Genomic DNA, 23,498 nt, shown 5'->3' on the forward strand with positions numbered 1-23,498 from the left:
ATTTGTTTGGTAGAATTTTAGCTTCAAAGTTTTAAAGGTGGGTATTTTTAGCTCTAGGAATACGTAAGTTAGAGCTATGAGTATACTAAGAGTATTTTGTTTTTATTTTAATTTAAAATAGGGATTTAAGGTATTAGTTATAGTTGCACCAATAGATTGATCAATTATACCAGTAATTTTTTTGAACATTTACATTGGTTAGTACCTAGGATTTTGGTCGGTAGATGGTGGAAAATCTTCTTTTTTACCACATTTTGTCGAGTTTTTACATAGCGCGAGAGTAATTGTTGTCGACATTGTTCTAAGTTGGTTTCGATTGCGATACACGTTTCTTCTTGTAACTCGTTATAGGACGCTATTATGATGTTTTTTTTATTGATTTTCAAAGTAGAAATGTCTAGGGTTTTAGAATTTGGTTAAGAGATAGTCGAAAAACTCTATTCCCTAATGGAGTCGTTAAAAAGTGTGTTGACACGTAAAGATGCTATGTTAAACACCGAACATCTTGTGTGCAATATCTGATGAGCAGCATCTAGGATATCCTGGTTGTAGCACTATGTTGTCGGATCTTCATCGTTATCCACGCTCGGGAGGGACTCTATCAAAGTGCGGATGGCCGACGCTTGTACTTGTTCGTTGGGATCAAGAATAGGTAGCAATATGGATTGAAAAAGAGAATGAGACTATAAGAGCTAGGTAAAAGATGCAAGGTAAAGTAGATTTATTTGATTTATTGATTTCTTTTTCAATTGGTCATGGCCCTCTCATATTTAATGGGCGGCATATCTTAGTTGTAAAAGATCAACACTCATAATTTAAACCGAGCAAGATTTACAGATATAATTCAGCTATGTCTTTTGATCTCTAAACTTTATATATCTAGCATACATTTCCTAATCGACTATGCAAACTCTCATATATCTACCTGAGTATATGTTATTGTAGCTCGGCCTTCTTAAATTTGACTACATATTTGACATATCCATGTACTTGAATCTAACCAGCTCTTCCACCTATCTGGAGACCAACTACTGAAACAAACCATGATCAATGATTGTCTCACTGGTCATAACCACTGATCGTGGTCATGAAGTTTGTTCACTGGTCGAAGTTACTGTTTATCTGGACAAATACTATTTACTGTGGTAGGAGCACTGTTTATAGTGGTCGGAGCACTGTTCATAGTGGTCGGAGCACTGTTCATCAGTGGATGTATTGATCGCTGGTCGCCTATTAAACCAATCATTACTATAATAACCACTATAAACGTCAAATCTTATCATCAACAGTGACACAATTAAGTAGATTTTAGCGTAAATTAAACTGGTAAATGGTAATCGGTAATCGTGGTTACATCCTCAAACATAATGATACTTGCAAGCTTTTAAATTGTTTGATCTGATTGCAGGAATTTCTAAACACATCCACGTGTAAATCACACTTGGTGACGAAGGTAAATTTTTGCACACTACAAAATTGTGTGCACGATGCTTGATGCTTCCTAAAGTAAGTTACTGAGAATTCTCCACTTCAAAGTATGCACGACAATAAAATAAATAGATATGAGAAGAGCATGGTATCTAGTGTGTGTGATATCAGCTCTCCATTGAGCAAGCATGACAAATGGATGCCTCCTTAACCAAACATACACTACTATAAACATCTCTCTTCTTACTGTTTGGCAACTCTGCTAAGATTTGATCTCTAAGTGTTTAAATATGTTGCATTTCTAGTTGATGAAGTTGTGTTTATGTGTGATATAATTAAGTAGATTTCAGAGTAATTTAAACTTGTAAATGGTAATTGGTAATCGTGGTGATACATCCTCAAACATCATGATACTTGCAAGCTTTTAAACTGTTTGATCTGATTGCAGGAATTTCTAAACACATCCAAGTGTAAATCACACTTTGTGACAAAAGTAGATTTTTGCACACTATAAAATTGTGTACACGATGCTTCATGCCTCCTAAAGTAAGCTAATGAGAATTCTCCACTACAAAGTATGCACGACAATAAAATAAATAGATATGGGAAGAGCATGGTATCTAGTGTGAGTGTGTGATATCAGCTCTCCATTGAGCAAGCATGAAAAATGGATGCCTCCTTTACCAAACATACACTACTACAAACATCTCTCTTCTTACAGTTTGACAACTCTGCTAAGATTTGATTTCTAAGTATTTGAATATGTTGCACTTCTAGTTGATGAAGTTGTGTTTATGTGTGATATAATTAAGTAGATTTCAGAGTAATTTAAACTTGTAAATGGTAATTGGTAATCGTGGTGATACATCCTCAAACATCATGATACTTGCAAGCTTTTAAACTGTTTGATCTGATTGCAGGAATTTCTAAACACATCCACGTGTAAATCAAACTTCGTGACAAAGGTAGATTTTTGCACACTATAAATTTATGTGCACGATGCTTCATGCTTCCTAAAGTAAGTTAATGAGGATTCTCCACTTCAAAATATGCACGACAATAAAATAAATAGATATGGGAAGAGCATGGTATCTTAGTGTGAGTGTGTGATATTAGCTCTCCATTGAGCAAGCATGACAAATGGATGCCTCCTTTATCAAACATACACTACTACAAACATCTCTCTTCTTACAGTTTGGCAACTGTGCTAAGATTTGATCTCTAAGTGTTTGAATATGTTGCGCTTCTAGTTGATGAAGTTGTGTTTATGTGTGACATAATTAAGTAGATTTCAGAGTAATTTAAACTGGTAAATGCTAATTGGTAATCGTGGTGATATCCTCAAACATCACGATACTTGCAAGCTTTTAAACTGTTTTACCTGATTGCAGGAATTTCTAAACACATCTAGGTGTACATGTACTATCCTACCTTAGTTTTAATCCCGGAGGAAAGGTGAGCGCACCCACACCAAAATTGAGACCCGAATCCAGTTTGACAAGATCCACCGCCAGGATCCTAACCAATGAGCTACCACATATATGATTTATGATCCAAACTACCATAGGACTTTATATGAATAAGACAATATTTTGATGACTTGAAATTCATGTTTGAGCCCTTCGATGTTGTATTATTGACAGCCTGTATAGTTTTGGCTTTGAACAATGCTACTTTAGTTGTTTTTTTCTAAATAATTAGCTACTTAATTTTGTTGCAATCCAAACACTCAAGGTTGACATATTCATGCCTTTGTCCAAATTGTCGGCATAATACATTGGGTGCACGAACCAAAGTACCAAAAACCTCCATAATATATTTGTAGAACATGGTAGTTGTCATATCACATATATTCCCTCGAGATATGTTATTTATTATACCACACATATATTCCCTCTAGAAGATAAAATAACACTTAGCGGTAAAGATATATATTTTCCACACTAAAAAACTTGTGTCGGGCAGGCCTACGCGGAGTTACAGTAGGAGTGACGCTGTTTACTCTGTAATCCGGCATTTTCATATTGTCGGATGTGCTACATGGTTGTATGGTCTAACGTCTTCTTCACGAAATACGTGCGTTGCACGTTCTTGAGAAAAGATTGTGTGCACGATGCCTCGTGCTCCCTAAAATAAGTTTATCGAGGATTGTTCAACTGAAAGTATGCAAAATAATAAAATACATGATATTGGAAGAAGAAGAATAACTCCACTGAACAAGCATGGCAAATGCAAATCTCTTTTACACCAAGCTTCTGGTTACTGAGCTGTGTTAATCGATCTGCTACATTTCCTGGTAACTTAAACCAGTAGTTGATGTGGCACGTTCTCAAACACGACCTTAATTTCATATTTTCAAACTGTTTGACTCCAATGCAAGCTGTAGTAGAGAATGGAAGATGCAACAAACAAAGATGGTCTCAATGAACATGGCAGCTTGTCAATTAAGTAGTTAATGCGCGGTGAACGTCACGTCTGCAAGGTCACGGCGTCCATGAACTCCTCGTCGGCGACGAGCCTCGCGAGCGCGTCCGGCGCGATGCACACCTCCAGCGACATGCTCCCTCCCCGCTCCGGCCCTTCAAACACCGTCGCCTTGCCGTCAGCCTTGTTCCCTGAGCCGCTCCGGACCGCCACCGGCTTCCCCCACCCGAAGTCATTTCCGAACACGTCGAATCGCGGCGAGCTCCCTGTAACTAGCGCCGTGGCGCCGGACGACAGGTTGCCCATGTATGTGAAGTCCGGCTGCCGGATCCACCGCTCCAGTGACTCCCTCATGCTCGCCTCGTCGAACGACGCCACGGCGCGGTTCAGCAGCCACGCCGTCCACCCCAGACCCTTCTCCTCGATCTCGCCGACGGTGGCCTCCGCCTTGCCGAACACCATGGCGTTGCCGACGTAGCCCGGCGGTATGCCGTTCACGCGTCCCCGGCATCCGACGACCACGGTGTAGAACGTGCCCTGCTCCGGCGGGAGTCGCCGGGCTCGGCACACGGCGCGCCAGAGGTGCGCGAGGACCGCCTGGAGCGAGGAGATGGTGGCGGTGGCCGTGCCGGCCATCTCGTCGTTGGCCCGCGCCTTGAGCTTCTTGGCGCTCGCCGCGGAGAAGGTGAAGAAGCATTCCTGCACCGCCGTGCGCTCGAACCGCCGAACGGCGTGCTCCATCTTGCTGAACGGCATGGGGATCGGGACCGGGCTGGTCTCGATGAACCACCTCCGGAGCACCGGCGCCGGCGTGGATAGCTCGCGCAGGTCGTCGCCGATAACACCGCCGCGGTTGATCTCCGACCAGGTGTTGAGGAAGTGCCAGAAAGCTGTGCCGTCGCCGACAGTGTGGTTCAACGACATGCCGATGAATACACCGTCGGCGAGCTCGGTGACCTGCACGGACAGCACAGGGATGGGCTCGACGGCGGCATCCGCACCGAGAACCCCATTGTAGGAATAGAACGCCCAGACCACGAACGGCGTATAGAGCGAGGAGACGATGTCCGCGACGGCGACACCAGGAGCTGTGGCGTGCACGAACTCGGCGCCTTCGCCGGTGCAGAGCAAAGACAGGGTCACAGTTCCGTCCCCGCGCTCCTTGGCGGCGAGCCGGCCGGCGAACGGGTAGAACTGCCCCAGTGCTCGCGCAAAGGAGGACGCCAAGGCGTTGACGAGGTGATCGCCGCCAGAAGGAGGCTTGGGCAGGAGGATGCCCTTCTGGATGTAGTCGATGCTGATGACGCGAAGGTCCCACGGCGTCAGATGGATCACCTCGATCTCCTCCTTCGGATGATGGTAGCCGTTCCCGTCCGGCGTCGTCAACGGTCTCACCATGCGCCGGGAGACGACCCTGACGCCGCCGCCGGTGTCGCCCTCCATTTGGCTGCTGCTTCCTTGGAAGCCGTGTTCTCTGAATCCCTTCCCTTGCCTACATTATTGCGCTGGAATATGGCCGACTTCAGAAGTTTATTGCTCTAAAATATTTAATGGTACCAGTCAACAAATTAATTAGAAATAAGTTCATTTTACTCCCTCAAACTATCATATTTGTCCAGATAACCTTTGAACTTTTAAACTATCCATTTTACTTATCCGAACTATTAATACCGTCTATTTTACACCTAGAGTGATTTTTCTTGGTGGTTTCGACGTGGTGGTGATTTCGGCATATGATAGTCCTAGTAAGAGTGCTGATATCAGTATTGCATAGTAATTTGATTTTTTAGAAAAATAGATTATTCTAAAAAATATGTTTTATGTTTAAAAAAATCCAAAAAATATAAAATAATTTAGATAAATGTTTCAATATGTTTTAGCTCTATTTTTATTTCTTTAAATATTATTTAATATTTTTTGGTGTAAAAATTATTCCAAAAATGTTAGAATAAATGTTTTAATTTGGAAAATAGTTTTACAAAATATAGATTAATACTGATAAAGTTTAAAAATATTTTCTTTGATAAAATAAATGCTTTTAATATGTTTTGTTACATATAAAATTAGTTTTAATTTAAAAAAGGTTTCAATCTAAAAAATAGTTTTCGTCGTTTTTAGTCGTTGTTTCTAACTGTTTAAAATTTGTTTAGCCATACTTTTGCGTATATTTTGGGCATATTTGAGCACATTTGAGCACATTTTTTTGTACATTTACCATATTTTGGGCACATTTACCACATTTTGGTCCCGTTTGGGCACATTTTGATCATATTTGGTCATATTTTGATCATATTTGAGCACATTTTGATCATATTTGAGCTTATTTTTAGCATATTTGGACATATTTTGGTCATAGTTTCACATATTTGTCCATATTTGGACACATTTTGCCATATTTTGAACATATTTGAGCACATTTGGGTACACTTTGACATATTTGGGCACATTTGGCCATATTTTTTCCAATTGTACCCAAAATATACCCAAGATGTGCCCAAATATGGCTAAAATGTGTCCAAATATGATCAAATATGCCCAAATGTGGTCAAATGTGCCCAAATTTAGAAAAAAATATCAAAAATGTGTTCAAAATGTGTATAAAATGGGTCCAAATGTGCCCAAAATGTGACCAAAATGTGGCTAAAATGTGTCAAAATATGCCACAAATAAGCCCAAATGTGGCTAAAATATGGGCAATTGTGTCCAAATGTGCCAAAATATGCTCAAAATATGTTCAGATGTGCCAAAAATGTGTTAAAAAGTACAGCTAAACTAATTTTAAACGGTTAGAAATGACGCAAAAACTACAGCTAAAAATGACGAAAACTATTTTTCCGGGATTAAACCTAATTTTTCTAGAATTAAAACTAATTTGATATACAACAAAACATTTTAAAAATATTTATTTTATCAAAGAAAATATTTTTAAATTTTATCAGAATTAATCTATATTTTCTAAAACTAATTTCTAAATTAAAACATTTATTCTAACATTATTGGAATAATTTTTACACTAGAAAACATTAAATAATATTTACAGAAATAAAAACATAGCTAAAAATATATTAAAACATTTATCTAAATTATTTTATATTTTTTGGATTTTTTTTCTAAACATAAAATCTATTTTTCGGAATAATCTATTTTCATGAATTATTTTTCTAAAGAAAAATTAAATTACTACGCAACGCTGTTGTCAGCACGCTGACTAGGACTGCCACGTGGCGAAACTATCACCACATCATCAAATCCACCAAGAAAAACCACTCCGAGGAGTAAAATAAATGGTATTGATAGTTTGGGAGAGTACAATAGACGGTTTAAAAGTTGTTATCCAGACAAACGTGATAGCTCGAAGGGATAAAATAGACTTATTATAATTAATTAATTAATTAATTTTCTTTCAATAGATACATTTCATTCTTGATTATTCGATTTGAACAAATGAACGGCCATCGTGATTCCCAGTAACACATCTCCAATTGATAATAGCATCGCACGCCACCTATATATTTTTTTTGAACAGCCTGCATGGAGCCTAGCTAGTTGTGACATAGACATAGAGGGAATCCAAATGCTGGATTAATAAAAGAGCCCAATTGGAGAATCGGTGACGCCATGAGTTTATTTTGGTTGATATGCCATCTGTTGTGCTCTGTATCTATCTGCAAAGAGGAAACTTATGACTTGTTAATTATTAATGGGCTGTATATTACTCGTGAAGGAAATGCATGCGTGTTCTCTTGCAATGGCTCTTAATTCATAAACATTTCTCCTTAGTCATTAGCACTGGAAAATGGAAAATTTGCAAAAACACTCAGAGAATTCATTCTTATATGAAATTTCCTTTGAATCTCTTTCTCCAAAATCATGCACTCCTTTCCTGTGAAACATCCAGAAGGCACAATTGAACAATTCTTGTGTCTTAGGATTTATAATGAATTTTCGAGACATGATGTTGGCACAAAAATATAGATCTTCGCGTCAACACACGAGCACCTCATGTGTAATCCGTAGCAGCACGTGTAGGACGTAAAACAACGGGGGTAGCTATTGCCCTTTTACGGCAACAAGCGACCGATTTATGAGCAAACCAGCAAAGGATAACTAACCCGGCGAGTAACACCTGGGAAGCCCAGTCTAGCAATGTGGCGACGGATCTTCGTCAGCAAATCGCACCCGAGAGGGACCATGTCAGGGCACGGTTAGCCAGCGGCTTATCCTTTGTTGTCGAGAACAAGAATGAGTAGCAGCAGGAGGAGGAAGAAGGAGGAACCGGACTACATGAACTAGGCAAAAGATGAAAGATAATGTAAATTGTGTTAAATCGATTGGTTGATGTCCACAATCGACCATGATCCTCTCATATTTAAAGGACATCAGGTCTTAGCCGTAAGAGATTATGACTCTTAATTCAAAACGAACAAGACTTACAGATATAATTCAGCTATACCTACCTGATCTTCAAACTTTCTATAACAAACATATATTTCCTATTTGAACACGTAAAACTCACATATATCTACCCAAATACATTTTAATGTAGTTCGGCCTTATTAGATTCGATCAAATCTTCTATCTGTCCGGAGACCAACTGCAGGAACAAACCATGATCACTGGTCATTGGTCATGACCACTGATCGTGTTCAGTGGTCTGAAATCACTGTTCACTGGGTCGGAGGTTACTGTTCACTGGTCCGGGGTACTGTTTATCAGGCCGGAGTATTGTTCACTGGTCAGAGTACTGTGCACTAATCGTAGGTACTGATCACCGGTCAACCAGAAAATTTCCAGAACCGAAATTCTTCACAATATGTCAATTTTGGTCGTCAACAGATGCCCCCTGTTTTTTTTTTTGGTAAAGCTTACGTACCGAAAATCACTTTCATGCGCAATAATCATGAATAACTTATTATCTATTTCCAGCCATCGCTTAGGACGATGATAAATGATATGTCGGCTATGTATGCTCTTAGGGCGATGATAAATAAACATCTTCCATATATCTTATGCTCTCCTAATAATTTTCTAATATGGCCATAAGATCCTATGTACTTTGCCTTGATAATGCCTGACTAAATTGTAAAGATTCATAAAATGACATCTAAGGATTACACCAAAACCAAGGAGAATAATCAAATATACCTGGGCATAGTTTCCACGATAAGGACATCAGTAGAACATGTAATGAACACAAATGATGTGGCTACCAAAGGTTTTGATGATCATGTGCAAACATATGATTTTGTGGTTGTTTTCTGGATTCCTTCACCTTAAAATCTGCCTCCAGTATAGTTCTAGCAATGAATGCTTGAATACTACCCTTGGTCTGAACTTGTGTGCTACCTTTAGGAACCCACATCTTCTTCTTGTAACTAACCGCATCAAGGCCATGCTTTTGATTAGTCACATCAATTGCCTTCTCACTTTCTTGCTTTGAACCTGAACTGGAACACATGCATTCGGCTGCATCATTTACAATTGAGCTGCTAGACCTTTCCTTTTTGCTAAGCCTGACATCAATAATTCCTCTTCTATGTGTTGCTTTTTCTTGTCACATACTAATGCAGGAGCCCGAACCAGATGTGTGTTTGTCTTGATCACATGAAGCATGTGCATGTTTTTCAGTTATCGACATAGCTCTTTCAAATGAATTCACACTTATCAGCTCCTTGGGTACAATAGTCAGCTTCTCATCTCTTGAAGGCAAATCTGAACTCTTATCCTTGTTACCATCCCTTTTAACACGATAAACTTGTTTGATCACTTTCCTCTTCCTTTGATTTCCAGACCAATTCCTATGATCAAAACGGTCATCCCTAGGATGAGATAGTCTATCAAACACTGGTGGCCTAAGTGTTGTCCGCCCTGGATGGAATGACTCAAAAGGCATCAGAGGTGGCTTCCATGGACCATACCAGCCCCACAACGGATAAGGAGGAAATATCATAGGAAGAGGCCCCCACGGCATGGGCATTAGTGGCCCAGAAGGAGGATACAGTGCCGCTGCATGAAATCCTTCCCATCGCCGATGTCGACCACCAAACTCATATTTGGAGGTGCTCTCGGCTGCTTAAAATTATCAAACTGACTAGCAGCATTCGGGTCGGCTTTCTCCCTCTCATACTTAGCCAGAAGTTGTTTGAATGTCACCTTCGGCTTTGCATTTGGTACAGCTCTAGCAGTTGATGCTTGAACCTTAACCTTACCTTTAACATTCTGACTATCTTTAGGAATTCAAACCATCTTCTTATTGTTGCCTATAATATTGCTAGCTTTACTAGTTCTATCATTATTAATGTTACTAACTATTGCGACCTTCTTGCCTTTTATTGTATTAGCTTATTTTGGCCATATCAACACTTTCTTGTTTTCACTACCAGGTAGACTTACAGGGAAAGATTGCTTATCTACTTTATGCCCCCTGTCTCTAGATGGTTTGTGTAAGACCCCTTTTCTGGGATCTCCTATGCCTCCTGTATCAGTCCCTGGATCAAATAACTGATACGTACAGTATAATAGTTGTAGTACCACAGTTAAACTTTGTACATAAGTATTAAGGTTACAGAGTATAAAAGGTTACAAGCTATAGCGTATATTACAAACCTGGCCGAACGGCAAAGAAAAGCACAGCGGAAAGTAGAACCCAAGCCACAGGCAGCTAGGGTGCGAACGCGATTCTAGAGACTACTCTTCAACCCTATCTTTGCCTCTGGCGTTGGCAGGGTCTGTCTCTTCATCTAAATGACAGCAAGAGTAAGTACGGAAGGTACTCAGCAAGCACTATACTATTTCAAGGTATTGATAGATGCGTAAATGGGTAATTCAACGATAAGATTTTTCGGTTTAGTTTTCCGCGTAAAGCGAATTATGCAGGTATTCCATTGTTTCATTTATTATTGACTTTAAAGCTGTTTTAAATAGTTTGAAACCAGGTAAAGCTTTATCTTGGGGTTTTTCAGTCCTGCAGGGAGGGGGGGGGGGCAACACCTCACTCCGCAGTCCCTATTATCACATCTGGTGTACCTCTAATACCACATAGCTTTTGACGGATTGTGCCAGGAACCTCATCACACAGACATCTAGTCCACACACTCACTCATCAAGACACACGCACCTGGAGTCTAGTCATTAGGGTTACTGCTTTCGCATGTCCATGACTATGGACACGGCTATTCGAATATATTTACACTCTGTAGAGGTTGTACAGCTTTACCCACGGGATATGCTCAGCCTCCAACCGTTGCAAGCGGAGGAGCGAATCATACCGAGACCCTCCAAACACCTTTCCTGCCGGGCTTTTCTACGAGACACCCCAAGTACCAAAGACCATATTCAGAATACCAGATTGGCTATGCCGTCTCTCGAAATATTCAACAGATGGCTAGATGGACACTTGGCTTCTCACTACTCCCCAGCCACCTAGTATGATGTCCAACCCAGTCCGGTGAAAGAAAAGGTAAGTCCTGCCCATTCAGGACGCATGGTTGTACAAGGGTGGCTAAGCATGACGGCGCAATGACTCGGTCCTTAACCAGCCACAGTAGGTATCTTCTGGCATTGAACACTACAAAAGTGACTCAAGCTCCCAGGAGCATCCTCGTCCAAAGTACTACTCCACATGCCCTCGTTAAAACAGTTTTCACCTATTTTTACACATCTCCCACCATATCCCACACGATGTCAAGGATTTCACAACCATCACAGAATTCATAATCATCATGGATTCATGGTATATGAGTTAACATTGATAATAGTATATCGTTATCTCCGAAGAGGTGCATTTTAAAAGCGACGTCTTTGAAGAGGCGTATTCAATCCTAAGCATGCTAAGTATCAAGATGTCGTCTATTGTTTAATATAGATAACAACAGGTAATCCTAGGTTGATATGTATTCTGGGTGATAATAGTCAAAGCACGGCATGTGTTTGCTAGGATTAACTATTACAAGTAGTTTGTAAAATCGCAATACATAGCACATACGGTAATAAGTTTAGTTTTAGTTGATCATGTATATTATTTGAAAACCATATGTTTAGTATGATCAAGGAGATAGGACTTGCCTTCTTCGAAGTTCTCTTCGAAGTCTTGGTTGTAGTCAGGATCCTCCTCCCTCCTGATGCTTCCCGCGCAGCACTCGCAGAACACTGGTTGCTTTGCAATTGCGACTATGATCAATAACAGCAATACTAGAAAAGAATCAATTAATACCAAATAGAAAACCAAATGAGCCCTAATAGATATCACAATGTGACAGAAGAGTAGATCTCGATTTTAGATGAATTTTGGCAAAATAATCGTCGAAATCAGAGCCAGAAAGTTGAAGTTATGACCCCTGGAAGTTTTAATCTAAATTAAATCGAAAAAGTACCAAATGGTACTATTCATGAGTGGGACCCACAAGTGGGGCCCACTGAACAATAACCTCGGGTCCACATGAACAGTGATGGGGGGACCCAATGAACAGTGATCGGTGGGACTCACATGAACGGTACTAGTTGGGCAAAGATGGGCTCGGTCCGGGTCAGGCTTGGGCTGTATAGTGTCGGGCTGCACAGTACCAGGCTGCACAGTGCCAGCCCGCTCAGGTTTGGGTTGGATGGCTTAGTGGGTTACAGGAGCTGGGCCGGCCCACTGGGCGCGGCCTTTGAACGGCTGGGCCAGCCTGGCAGGCTAGTGGCGCTCGGGCCGAGCTATGGCCCACTTGGCCAGGCCGAGTCATGACCTTTGACCGGTCCACTCGAGTGTGTGGGCGCGTGGGCGAATGCTGGCGCAGCGTGAGCGACGGAGGGGAAAAAGTGGCCGACAACGAGAAATCTACGGCGATGCGCACGGGGAAGCTCGTCGGCGTGGGATTCCGATGGGGTTTAACGACGGGAAGTCGACGCCGGGCTTCTTTGCGGAACGATGAATGCGGCGAGGAGCACGTCGACGGTGGCCGACGACGAGATCAATACCAGCCTGCAGCCGAAGATGGGCATTGGCGTAGCCAAAAATCGGGCAGCACCTCCCCTGTACTGGGAGGCGCCAACCCGCACAGAAAGAGAGGCCTAAGGCATCTAGGCATCACGACATGATGGCCGGCCACACACACGGAGTACCAGCGCGTCGGTGTTGAGCCAAAGCACGCGGCGAAAGTCAAGCACACGGCGGCGCATGGTAACCGGCCAAGAGAGAGCATAGGGTCGTCTACGCGCTATCTAGGAGGGGGTGCTAGGGGCTTGGGGTGCTCACCGTGCTCAAGGACGACGAGAAGCGAGACTGCGACCGGTGATTTGTCGAAGAGGTGGCAGCGGCGCTGCTCGACTATTAGCGCGGACAGGCTCTTGTCGGGCTTCTGGTGAACGAGCAGTGGCACAGAGGCGGAGGCAGGGTCCTAAAGCTCCTCGGCAGCATGTGGTCGGAGGATCGACGGCGGCGAGATGTGGTGGCGTGTAATGGTGATGGCGGCTGGTGTAATGGGAGGAAAGGGGAAGAAGGGAGGCCGGGGCGGCGCTATTTATAGCGGGAGAGGGAGCACAGAGGGGAGGTGCGCGTGCGACGCCGGGCAGACATCGGCGATATCACGACGGGGAGGTGGCGAAGCGACGCCCACCATTTTTCCCGCGGTGTGGGCGCTCTGCACCGTCCATGGGCAGGCGGGGCGCGAAAGTCACGCGGTGCCAGGCCCTCGGGTTACGGGGAAGAGGGGGAGAAAGAGTGGAGAGGACGGCGGTATGGGAGAGAGAGCGAATGGCTCGCCGGTATTGTGGTGGTGAGCGCCAGCGAGGTGCGGCGTCACGCTGGAGGAGAAAGGAGATCGCGCAGGTGCAGACTGGGTGGATGAGCGACACGTGGACAATACAGTGAGGGCGGGGCACGGGCGAGCGCTGGCACGCGCGCGGCCGAACGGCTGGGCCGGCTCAGTGTGCTAATGGGCCAAGCGCGGGAGAAAAGTGAGGAAAGGGAGGGAAAAAAACGGGCCGGCTGGTGGGCTGAACAGGGAGGGAAAGAGAGATTCGGCCCGGGGAGAAGGAAAAAAAAAGAAAAAAATGGATGTGGGATTAAATTCAAAAGAGATATTTGAATTTGAATTTGACTTTGGATTAGGATCAATTTAAATGGATTTTTTGAATTATGAGATAGAGGTAAAGCTCCAAGATTTAGGAATATGACTTGAATCAAAAGATTTAAATTCGATTTGGATCTGAGTTGGAAAGAATCTAAGAAAAGATTTGAATTGAGAGACATTCAATTCAAATCTCCACTCAAAGAAACATAAAATCATAAACCAATTGCGTATGAATCAACTTAAGGCAGAGATTACCTTAAAATAAAGTTGGCGCATTTTGGAATACTTAGCCAATTAATACTAGTATATATATTCATATACATAGTTCCTTGATTTTATCTGGTTTAATTTACTATAAAAATTTTAAATTTGCACTGAATTTTGCTATTTAATTAATATGCTAAATTTAGGATGCCACAGTTTGCAAACTTCAATCGACATTCACTAATAGTTGATTGTACTTGTCGGTGAAACACATTGCAATCATTAGTAGTATGAGTAAATAAAATATGTCATTTGCAATACATACGTTGTTCTAATTCTTCACATGAAGGTATAGCATGATGACCAAGTAATCTAATATATTTCTCTTGTAATAAACTATCAAAATCCTAGTCACACATGTTAAAATCAAATGTACAGTTTTTCTTTCTTAGCTGATTATTTTGAGGAGATGGTTTCAAAGCTAAACAAATAAATGGTTCAGATTTGATATTAACCCACTCGGCTACACATTTACTTGTATTCATCTTCTCCGATATCTTAGAGTTATCTTCTACTATATTAATATCAGTCTCGACCTTGTATCTGTAAATTCAAAATAATCACAAAACTTACGCTCCATTTGTGACCAAGTGTAGAGCGATTGTAGAACAAGTAAAGTAATCTATATAAATATGCTGCCTAGTAAAGATGATGATGGGAATAATCCTAACTTGCATGTATTACTATTATCGGCTTTCCTATATGACACAATAACTTGGCCAACGAATTCACTGGTGATTCTACTATCTTTACCTGCGAATTTTGCAAGTTCTTGCACATTAAAACCCCGCAGGTATGGAACCGTATTAGTGTGATCACTAATCAACCGTTGGTATGCAATAGTAATCGGCCTTTTGATATTCATACTCGAACCTAATTGTTTGCTTGCATTATCCTCTTTATCCAATCTTTCAGAATCATAAAATATAGAGTCTATAATATCATATTAGGAAGCAGATAACGTAATTTCAGATCGTATCTCTTTCAGCAGGGCATCAATGGATGAAATCTCTTTTATCTTAATGACACCATGCTTTGTCTTTTGATAGCACGAAAGTAGCTCCTTCTAATGTTCTTGTAATTCTGCTTCAATCGCGCTATTATCTTCTTCAGATAATTCATTAAGCGTAGATTTGTTGCCACTAGTTACATCAGCTATGACTGAAACACCCTTATTTCGGTCTTGATCATCAATTGTTTTAGCATGATATTCAGATTGTAGCATCATAGCTTCCTTTATCTCAAGCATGGCTGTCAATTCAATAGTAGCTAGCTTTTGTTTTTTCCTTTCAATTACAACCGGCTTTTCTTTTTCTAAAACCGACTCTGACTCCACATTTGAATTATAGGAACTCACAATCTTCCACAATAAATTAATTAATTCTTTCCTACCTTAGAATCCAAAAATATTTCACATATCCTACATGCTTCATCTCTGTTCATGTCAGGTTGCCCTCCGATATTTTAGGCCCTATATGTTACTCGACTGTGAGCCGAGTAGACACGAAATCAGCTTGTTGTTCTGAGCTAAAAATATATGGCTTTAGGGTATCACAAGAATATGACATTGTGGGCTGCACATATGATATATCTTATTGGGGAACACTGAAATAAGTTCCCGGCAATGAATTACAAGGAATACCGGAAATTTAGGGTAGTGTGGGAGATACACTATATGCTACAGTGTTGTATGGAGGTACATGCATACTTACTGAATTCTCATCTATTCCGCCATAATCATCAGTAGCATATGAAGCTGAATTATACGCATTAGGTGTTGCATATGGTGCTGAAAAAGCATAGGGTGTAACCTCCGTTCTAGTGACACAGGGTGTAGCATATGGTGATTCAATATAATTGATCGAATGATCAACATTACTGCAGCCATATATCTCATTCATTGGCATAGCTTGTTGTGTAAGTATAAACGGTGAAACACTCGCCGATGAATCAAGAGATCCAATTTCTTGTTGTATACTACTAAAATTATTAACATGTAATGCCTCATAATTATTAGCCGAACCCATCATATCGATTCGGTTGTAATGATTATTCATAGGTATGTTAGTTTGTGACACACAAGGTGACGCAAATATTGCCGATGAATTAGGAGGTACAAATTCTTGCTGCATGTACTAATATTATTAAAATTCGATGTAATGGTATTATTCAACATGGTATATTGTATACCATTATCACCATATAATCCTTGCATAGTACTTTCATGACTATAGAACACAGGCATAGCAGCATTAACAGATCTATTTAATGTACTTGAAAATTGTACCTCGGACGTGGCGTAGATGGATGGCGTGATAAAGTTGTTGGAGTTGATCTCGAGTCCATATTGCACAATGGCTGAAGAAGTCGATTCCCTAGCGGAGTCGTCAAAATGTGTTGCAACAAAAATATGGATACTCGCGCCAACACACGAGCATCTCGTGTGCAATCCGCAGCAGCACGCGCAGGGCGCAAAACAGCGGAGGTAACTATTGCGCTTTCGCGGCAACGAGCGACCGATTTACGAGCAAACCGGCAAAGGATAACTAACCCGGCGAGCAACACCTGAAAAGCCTAGTCTGGCACTGCGACGACAGATCTTCGTCAACAAATCGCACCCGGGAGGGACCCGTTAAGGCACGATTAGCGAGCGGCTTATCCTTGATCGTCGAGAACAAGAACGAGTAGCAGCAGGAGGAGGAAAAAGAGGAGCAGGACTACAGGAGCTAGGCAAAAGATGAAAGATAATGTAAATTATGTTTGATCGATTGGTTGATGTCCTCAATCGGTCATAACCCTATCATATTTAAAAGGCAGCAGGTCTTAACCGTAAGAGATCAGGACTCCTAATTCAAACCGAACATGACTTACAGATATAATTCGGTTATGCCTACCTGATCTCCAAACTTTATATAACAAACATATATTTCGTATTTGAACACGTAAAACTTTCATATATCTATCTGAATACGCTTTAATGTAGTTCAACCTTCTTAGATTCGACCAACTCTTCCATCTGTTCGGAGACCAACTGCAGGAACAAACCATGATCACTGGTCTGAAATCACTGTTTACTGGTCTGAAATCACTGTTTACTAATCGGAGTACTGCGTACTGATTGTAGGTACTGTTCACCGATTAATAGAAAATTTTCAGAACCGAAATTCTTCATAATGTATCAATTTCGATCGTCAACACATGACATGTCAATTCATAGTAGCTTATGTATTGTAGTTGTTTTTTAATAATGAAATAAGTCACACTATCTGTCAGTAATTCTAGACGCGGTCATGCAGTTGCTAAGGAAAACGTTTTTTGGTACCTCGAGTAAAGTCTAATATGTGCTGGTTGCGTTGAATTAATCTGTTTTGATTGAGATCCTTAAGTATTAATTATGTAGTCATTGGTCAATCAGGCTTGCTATATTATAGCCAAGAGTCAAGAAACACGCAAGCCAATTGGTTTACTTGGCCGCCTGCGGTAATTTAAGACAATAACAGACTAAAGAAGTTGACGCCATTTTGAAGTCGAAAGCTTCATAGGCTGAGATAGATGACCTACTCCATCTGCACACGGTTCGCAGACGTGTTTATCGCTTTAACGAGAAGGATTCAAGCACATAAGGACGACGGCATTGACGAACTTGTATATGAACAAAGGTCAAGTATGGCCGCATGAATGAAATAGACACAAAACTTTATTCAAAGATGAACAAAAGACTTGAAATAAGACAAGACCTGTTCTTTTGTTTTTTACCCTTGACGACGAAGACTTGGTTTTGTTTATCTTTAAGGCAAGGCTTCCTTTTCTTCGTTTTTGTTTTTAGGGGAAGACGAAGACTTACATGAGTAATAATGCTAAGACAAGAAGACTTGGATTGGATCGATCACAAGCTGCTGCTTCAGCTGCACTGCAAGTAGTGGCCACTGCAAATGCAATCGCCACGCAGCTCATGTCGTTCGACGGCTCCTCGCCGGCGACCAGCGCCGGGAGCCAGGCATTTCCAGAACGATGCCTCCACGCGCTTCGTACACGGCGGCTTCCCCCGTACGTAGCCACTGGCTTGTTGCCTGCGCCGCCGCGGTTGGACGGCAAGGTCCTCGCTTCAGTGGTTGCAACGCTCCAGTCATCGACGAGCGGTTCTGGAGGGCGAGTGGGTGCCGACCAGGTAGCCATCTCGTTGCAGAAGCAGGCAGTGGAGATATGTTGGCGACTGTCAGAGTTCTTCCTGCAAGCTTGATGAACACAAGGATTTGTGCTGCGAGAAGTAGCAGCGTTTTCAGACTTTTAATTAAACTTTAAATAGCTCAACACCTAAACAACATATGCGGCCGAAACGGCCTCCTTCGTGCACGCTCCACATTGCAGAAGCAGGCAGCGGAGATGTGTTGGCGATCTCGTTACAGCAACAGCGGATTGCCACGCTCTCCTGCTGGAGCGACCGCTGCCAAGAATCCGCAGGGATGGTCGGTATTTGATTCGCAGCAGACAGTTCTGGGGAAAAAATCGCAGAGGTGGGGAATCGAGCTGCGCATAATCCTGCGAAGTTTCAAGAGGTCAACACTGACAGCATGGGACAAAAAGTTGAGCAGTGACTACAAAGCACAGGCTGTCTAAAAAGATAGAGAATCAGAATTCTCTATCTTTTTATGGAGCAGCATTACTATTATTACCAGTAGGTTATGAGCTACTCATTTTTGCATAAAATAGAGACCATGCAACAATAGAAACACAGTAATCAATGGGTAAACAGAAAGGAGAGTTAACACATTTGATATCATGACTGCGGGATAGACTATGACCGGAGAGAGCAGCTAACAGCAACTCCTGTGTCCAAACAGAACCGCTACTGACATGGAGAACATGCATTACACGTACTATCCTGTTGGAATGACCTCAAATCAAATGAACAAAATTGTAGTTTCCTTGAGTTCCAGTTAAAAAATTCTCACTTTCCAGAAAAGGATCGAAGAAACTTACCAAAGCTGTTCCTATACTCGGGCAATTCAGAGGTTGGTCAGCTGCTCTTGAGGTGATAGGGTGACAGCTTACTTCTGAAATTAAAATGACCATGAATCACACGACTGCAAAAAACAGTACAAGAACAGTGTTCACTGATAATAGTACGCAGATATTAATATTACCAAACTGAATCATTTGTGGTTGAGCTTGAAGGCAGTATTGGATGTGTCATCTTTGTATGTGGCAATGCAAAGGTTCTCTGTTAGAAGAACAGTAAAACAAACGAAGGAACATCAGTGCATCAGAGACCAATAACTATCCTCAAGTTAGCAAGAACTTGAAACATACATTGCTAAGATTGTTGCCTTTTCGTGAAAGGAGCAAGCATACCTGTTCCATCCAATTGCCTCTACTACTTGGCAAGAGAGGCAAAAAGACCTCTACTATCTTCTTTCACATCCTCCTAGGTGAGCCAAAATACCACAGCATGAAATCAAGAATAGATGTGAAAGAACTTGGCAAGAGATCCAAAGTGCCAATTCAGAAACTGTAGCTAAAATGCTTTCTATCTGGGGAATTATCCAGGATATCAAATTGGCGTATAGAAGTACTTCCAGGTATTAGTAATTTGAACCTCAAAAGTGGACATATATAAACAAATATCTCTAAGTTGTAAGCTAGCATGGTGAAGTAGCATCAATTTGAAAACACAAAGTTTCAGTAAGTAGCATGACAATAAAATATATCAGCAACCAGTATATTACCTCTTCCGTGATGCGAAGAACACAGGTTGTTCAGCTGCTTGCCTAACATGAAAGCCATGGTCTAAAAGAGCCTATTGGATTCCAGCTTTATTATTACCCATCCGTGATGTGAAGAGCACAGGTTGTTCAGTTGCTTGCCTAACATAAAAGCCATGGTCCAAAAATAGCTTATTGGATTCCAGCTTTATTATTACCCACCAAAAGCTCCATTGCATTTCACTTCCTCACTACTAGAGAAATCAGTTTCTGTCATGTCATCAGACAAGCCTCCATCTGTACTGTGGTTGAAGCAATAATCTTGTTTGACTGGACATATGTCATATTCCGACTCTAGTAAGGAATGAGTTGGGATCATATTTAGCTCCATGGCGCTCATTAATGATCTAACCTTAGCTAGTTCTGGCCAGCGTTTTGCTGCTATATACATGTTTGCAATCAATTTGTAATGACCAGGGTTGTTTGTCCTCATTTCCAGCAGCCTCTTTGCAGCTCGATCCCCAATTTCCGTTTTACAATGGATCCTACAAGCCTCAATAATAGTTGCCAGCATTGCAGCAGTTGGCTGGAATGGCATCTTGTCAATTATCTCCTCAGCCATCCTCAGCAAACCTTCACGGCAGTACAAATCGACCATGCAAGAAAAATGTTCCACCCTTGGTGCGATGCAAAATACATCGAACATCTTGGTAAATAGTAGTTGCCCTTGAGTTACTAGCCCAGAGTGGCTGCATGCTGAAAGAACCGCAACCATAGTTACATGGTCCACCTTGATACTGTTGGAAATCATTTCATCAAAGAGCTTCAACGATACATTCCCCTCTCTTTGCATTCCATAACCCAAAATCAGTGAAGTGTAGGCATGCCTGTCTTGACATTGCATCTGGTCAAACACTCTCTGGGCAGCTGCCATCTGTCTAGACTTTGAATACATCTCAACGAGTGAGTTCTGCAGTAAGTTAGAGCCACTGAGTCCATGTTTAAGGATGTAGCAGTGCATCTCCCTTCCGTGACAGAGGTGTCCGAAACGTGCACTAAGTGAAAGCATAGTTAATGCAGTAACATCATTTGGACAGACACCGGAATCAGTCATCTCTTTGAAAAGAGAAATAGCTTCCTCGACCTGGTCCGTGAATGCAAATCCTGCTAGCAATGAATTCCAAGTTGCTATGCTCCGAATTGAACATGTTCGAAACAAATGGTAGGCATAGCTGATCATTCCGCATCTTGAGTACATTGTGATCAACGAATTCTCCACCCGCTCAAGCCCATCAAAGCACAGACGAACAGCCACACTGTGCAACTCCCTGCCAATCCTCAGATAACCGTTCTTACCACATGCCTTGAGGCCAATCACAAGAGTCACAAAATCAAGCCCTGGACCATGGGAACTCCTCATCAGCGACACCAACCTTGTCACCTCGTCGTAGTTCCCTGCCTTCAAATTTCCCGCTGCGACTGCGTTCCAGGTTGCAATGTTCACCCCAGGAACCCGCTGTAGCAGCTCAAATGCCTCATCCCACAAGCCTTTCGACGCATACCCGGAAACCATCGTGTTCCAGCTGACAACATCCCTCAAAGGCATTCCATCAAACACCCTGCGCGCATCCTCCAGCTCCCCGCACTTGGCGTGCATCCCCACCAGAGCATTCCAGACATACATGTCCAATCCATATCTACACCTCCGAATACGCCGTTCAATCCTCCGGCCAACGGTGACCTCCCGGAGCTCGCCGCAGGCACGGAGAACCGACGGGTACGTGAACCTGTCGGCGTCGACGCCCAGCGCCAGCATCTTCTCGTACGCGAGGACCACGTCTTCCCACAGCCCCCGGCCGGCGTAGCCCCAAATGAGCAGGTTCCAGGGGAAAGCCCGCGCATTTCTCGCCGCCTGCTCGACGGCCGCTCGTGCGGCGGGGAGGTCGCCGAGGGCGATGTAGAGGGCGGCGAGCCTGGGGAGCACCGAGGGGTGCGCGCCCAGGCCAAGAGTGACGGCACGCGCGTGCAGCTGCTCCCCGGGACGGTGGGCGCGATGCGCGGTGCAGGAGAAGAGAAGGGCTGAGAGGGAAGCGGGGGAGGAGGAGGAGTTGGGCGGTGGCGGCGGCGGCGGGTCCTGGGCAGGGGCGGCATTTCGCCAAACGGGTGGGAGGCAGCGGCGGATGCGGAGGAGGTGCTGCTTGGACAGCGCGGCGGAGGCGGCGGGAGGAGGAGGAGGTGAGCGCATCAAACGGACGCCGCCGCCGTCTTCGTAGCATCACACCTCGCCGGCGGCTCTCGGCTTGTTGCGTCCCGGGCTCTCGGCGCGCCAAGAGTCCGTTCCTTGCGACGACATGCTGGGCCCATCAAATCATGACAGCCCAACAGTCCAATGAGACACGGCGGGCGGGCAGGCCGGAGCAAAAGCTTTTGGGCTGGCCCATCGCAGACTTGCTCGTGTTTCCTCCGCCGCCCCTCGCCTCGCGCCTTGTCATCGTATCATGGGCCTGCCGGCGCTGACGCGGCTCATGTCCCTGCAGCGTGGTCGAGAGCGGCGTCGCCGACAAACCCGAAGTCTTAAGTTCAGAACTTCAGATGATGGGGTATACTCTCTTTTTTTAAAAAGAAAAAAAGAAAACGGCTAGAGAGCTGCTAGATTTGTATTAATTAGAGAGTTGCTTTGGACGAAACAACATGAAGAAGGCCAACAACAAAAACTAGAAAAAACCAGGCGAGAAAACAACATCCGGTCCTTACAGGACCGGGGAAAGAAAAGAATCTAATCTCACCACACGAAGCCCAAACCCCCTGATCCCAGCCTTTTTTCCGGAGAGCGAGCCCACGGAAAAACAATCCACGAGCGAGTTTTTTTATTTTTTTATTTTTTATTTAATTTAAATAAATAGATTTCTGATTATAAGATTTGTCGAAATAGGAGTCTCTCGCACTCTGAAAGGATGATATTGTGGCACCGTCACCCCTTATCGTCCTCTCAAAGGGTGGGTGGGGTCCACCCCGGCGCCTGCCGTCCTTTCAGAGGGCAGGTAGGGACTAACTACCTTTTGAGAGGGTGGGTAGTCTTGGTGAAATTTATTTTTTTAATTTAATATTTGTATAGTTTAATTTGAAAAATAGTGTATATTTATTCGATGAAAAATGTTGGAAATTGATATTTTGGAAACTTTGGATCGAAATTGTCAAAAAGTGATCAAAACGGCATCACGGAGTAGTTACTTTTTGGAAATTATGGATCGTTGTAAATTTATCGATATTTATTTATGTATTTGATGTAAAATTGTATCAGTAATTTTTTTAGTGACGTATTGTTAGGAAGATACAAAATCTAATTTTGTGAACAATTGTAGATGTGAAGCACTCTTAGCATATTATCCAGCACAGAGGTTACATATGGTGCCAAACATTACATGGGACCCTAACCATGAAGACACGACGATAAAAAATTATAGTATGTACGATGCGCTTAAAGACCAACCTAATAGTGTGTCACTGCTAAACTTAACATGACTTAGGGAGTGAAAATATGTTGAGTTACATTAGATGCTATCTACTGAGTGCATCTAGGATATTTACCCTTTCTCAGGGTATCGGGGCCAGCCGCCTTAGCACGACG

General features: G+C 42.8%; 2 protein-coding genes across 6 annotated transcripts; both read right to left on the bottom strand.

Moving 5' to 3' along the window:
* Window positions 1-3,656: 3,656 nt before the first annotated feature.
* Window positions 3,657-5,369, bottom strand: LOC133899070 (uncharacterized acetyltransferase At3g50280-like). The gene has a single exon (XM_062339985.1). The coding sequence runs from the start codon at window positions 5,293-5,295 to the stop codon at window positions 3,898-3,900; it is 1,398 nt and encodes a 465-aa protein (XP_062195969.1). The 5' UTR covers window positions 5,296-5,369; the 3' UTR covers window positions 3,657-3,897.
* A 12,483-nt stretch (window positions 5,370-17,852) lies between these two features.
* LOC133898295 (pentatricopeptide repeat-containing protein At1g71490-like) lies at window positions 17,853-22,275 on the bottom strand. 5 transcript variants are annotated; one of them, XM_062338931.1, is made up of 6 exons: window positions 19,895-22,275; window positions 19,521-19,593; window positions 19,313-19,389; window positions 19,149-19,222; window positions 18,971-19,050; window positions 17,853-18,707 (listed from the first exon to the last, which is right to left on the bottom strand). In XM_062338931.1, exon 1 carries the CDS (start codon window positions 22,113-22,115, stop codon window positions 20,085-20,087), a length of 2,031 nt encoding a protein of 676 aa, XP_062194915.1. In that variant the 5' UTR covers window positions 22,116-22,275; the 3' UTR covers window positions 17,853-18,707; window positions 18,971-19,050; window positions 19,149-19,222; window positions 19,313-19,389; window positions 19,521-19,593; window positions 19,895-20,084. The 5 variants fall into 5 exon arrangements, with proteins under 5 accessions (XP_062194915.1, XP_062194914.1, XP_062194913.1 ...); XM_062338930.1 differs by lacking the exon at window positions 18,971-19,050; XM_062338929.1 differs by having other exon boundaries at window positions 17,853-19,050.
* Window positions 22,276-23,498: the final 1,223 nt, after the last annotated feature.

This window comes from Phragmites australis, chromosome 18 (genome assembly GCF_958298935.1).
Source record: "Phragmites australis chromosome 18, lpPhrAust1.1, whole genome shotgun sequence".
In the NCBI taxonomy this organism is placed as follows: domain Eukaryota; kingdom Viridiplantae; phylum Streptophyta; class Magnoliopsida; order Poales; family Poaceae; genus Phragmites; species Phragmites australis.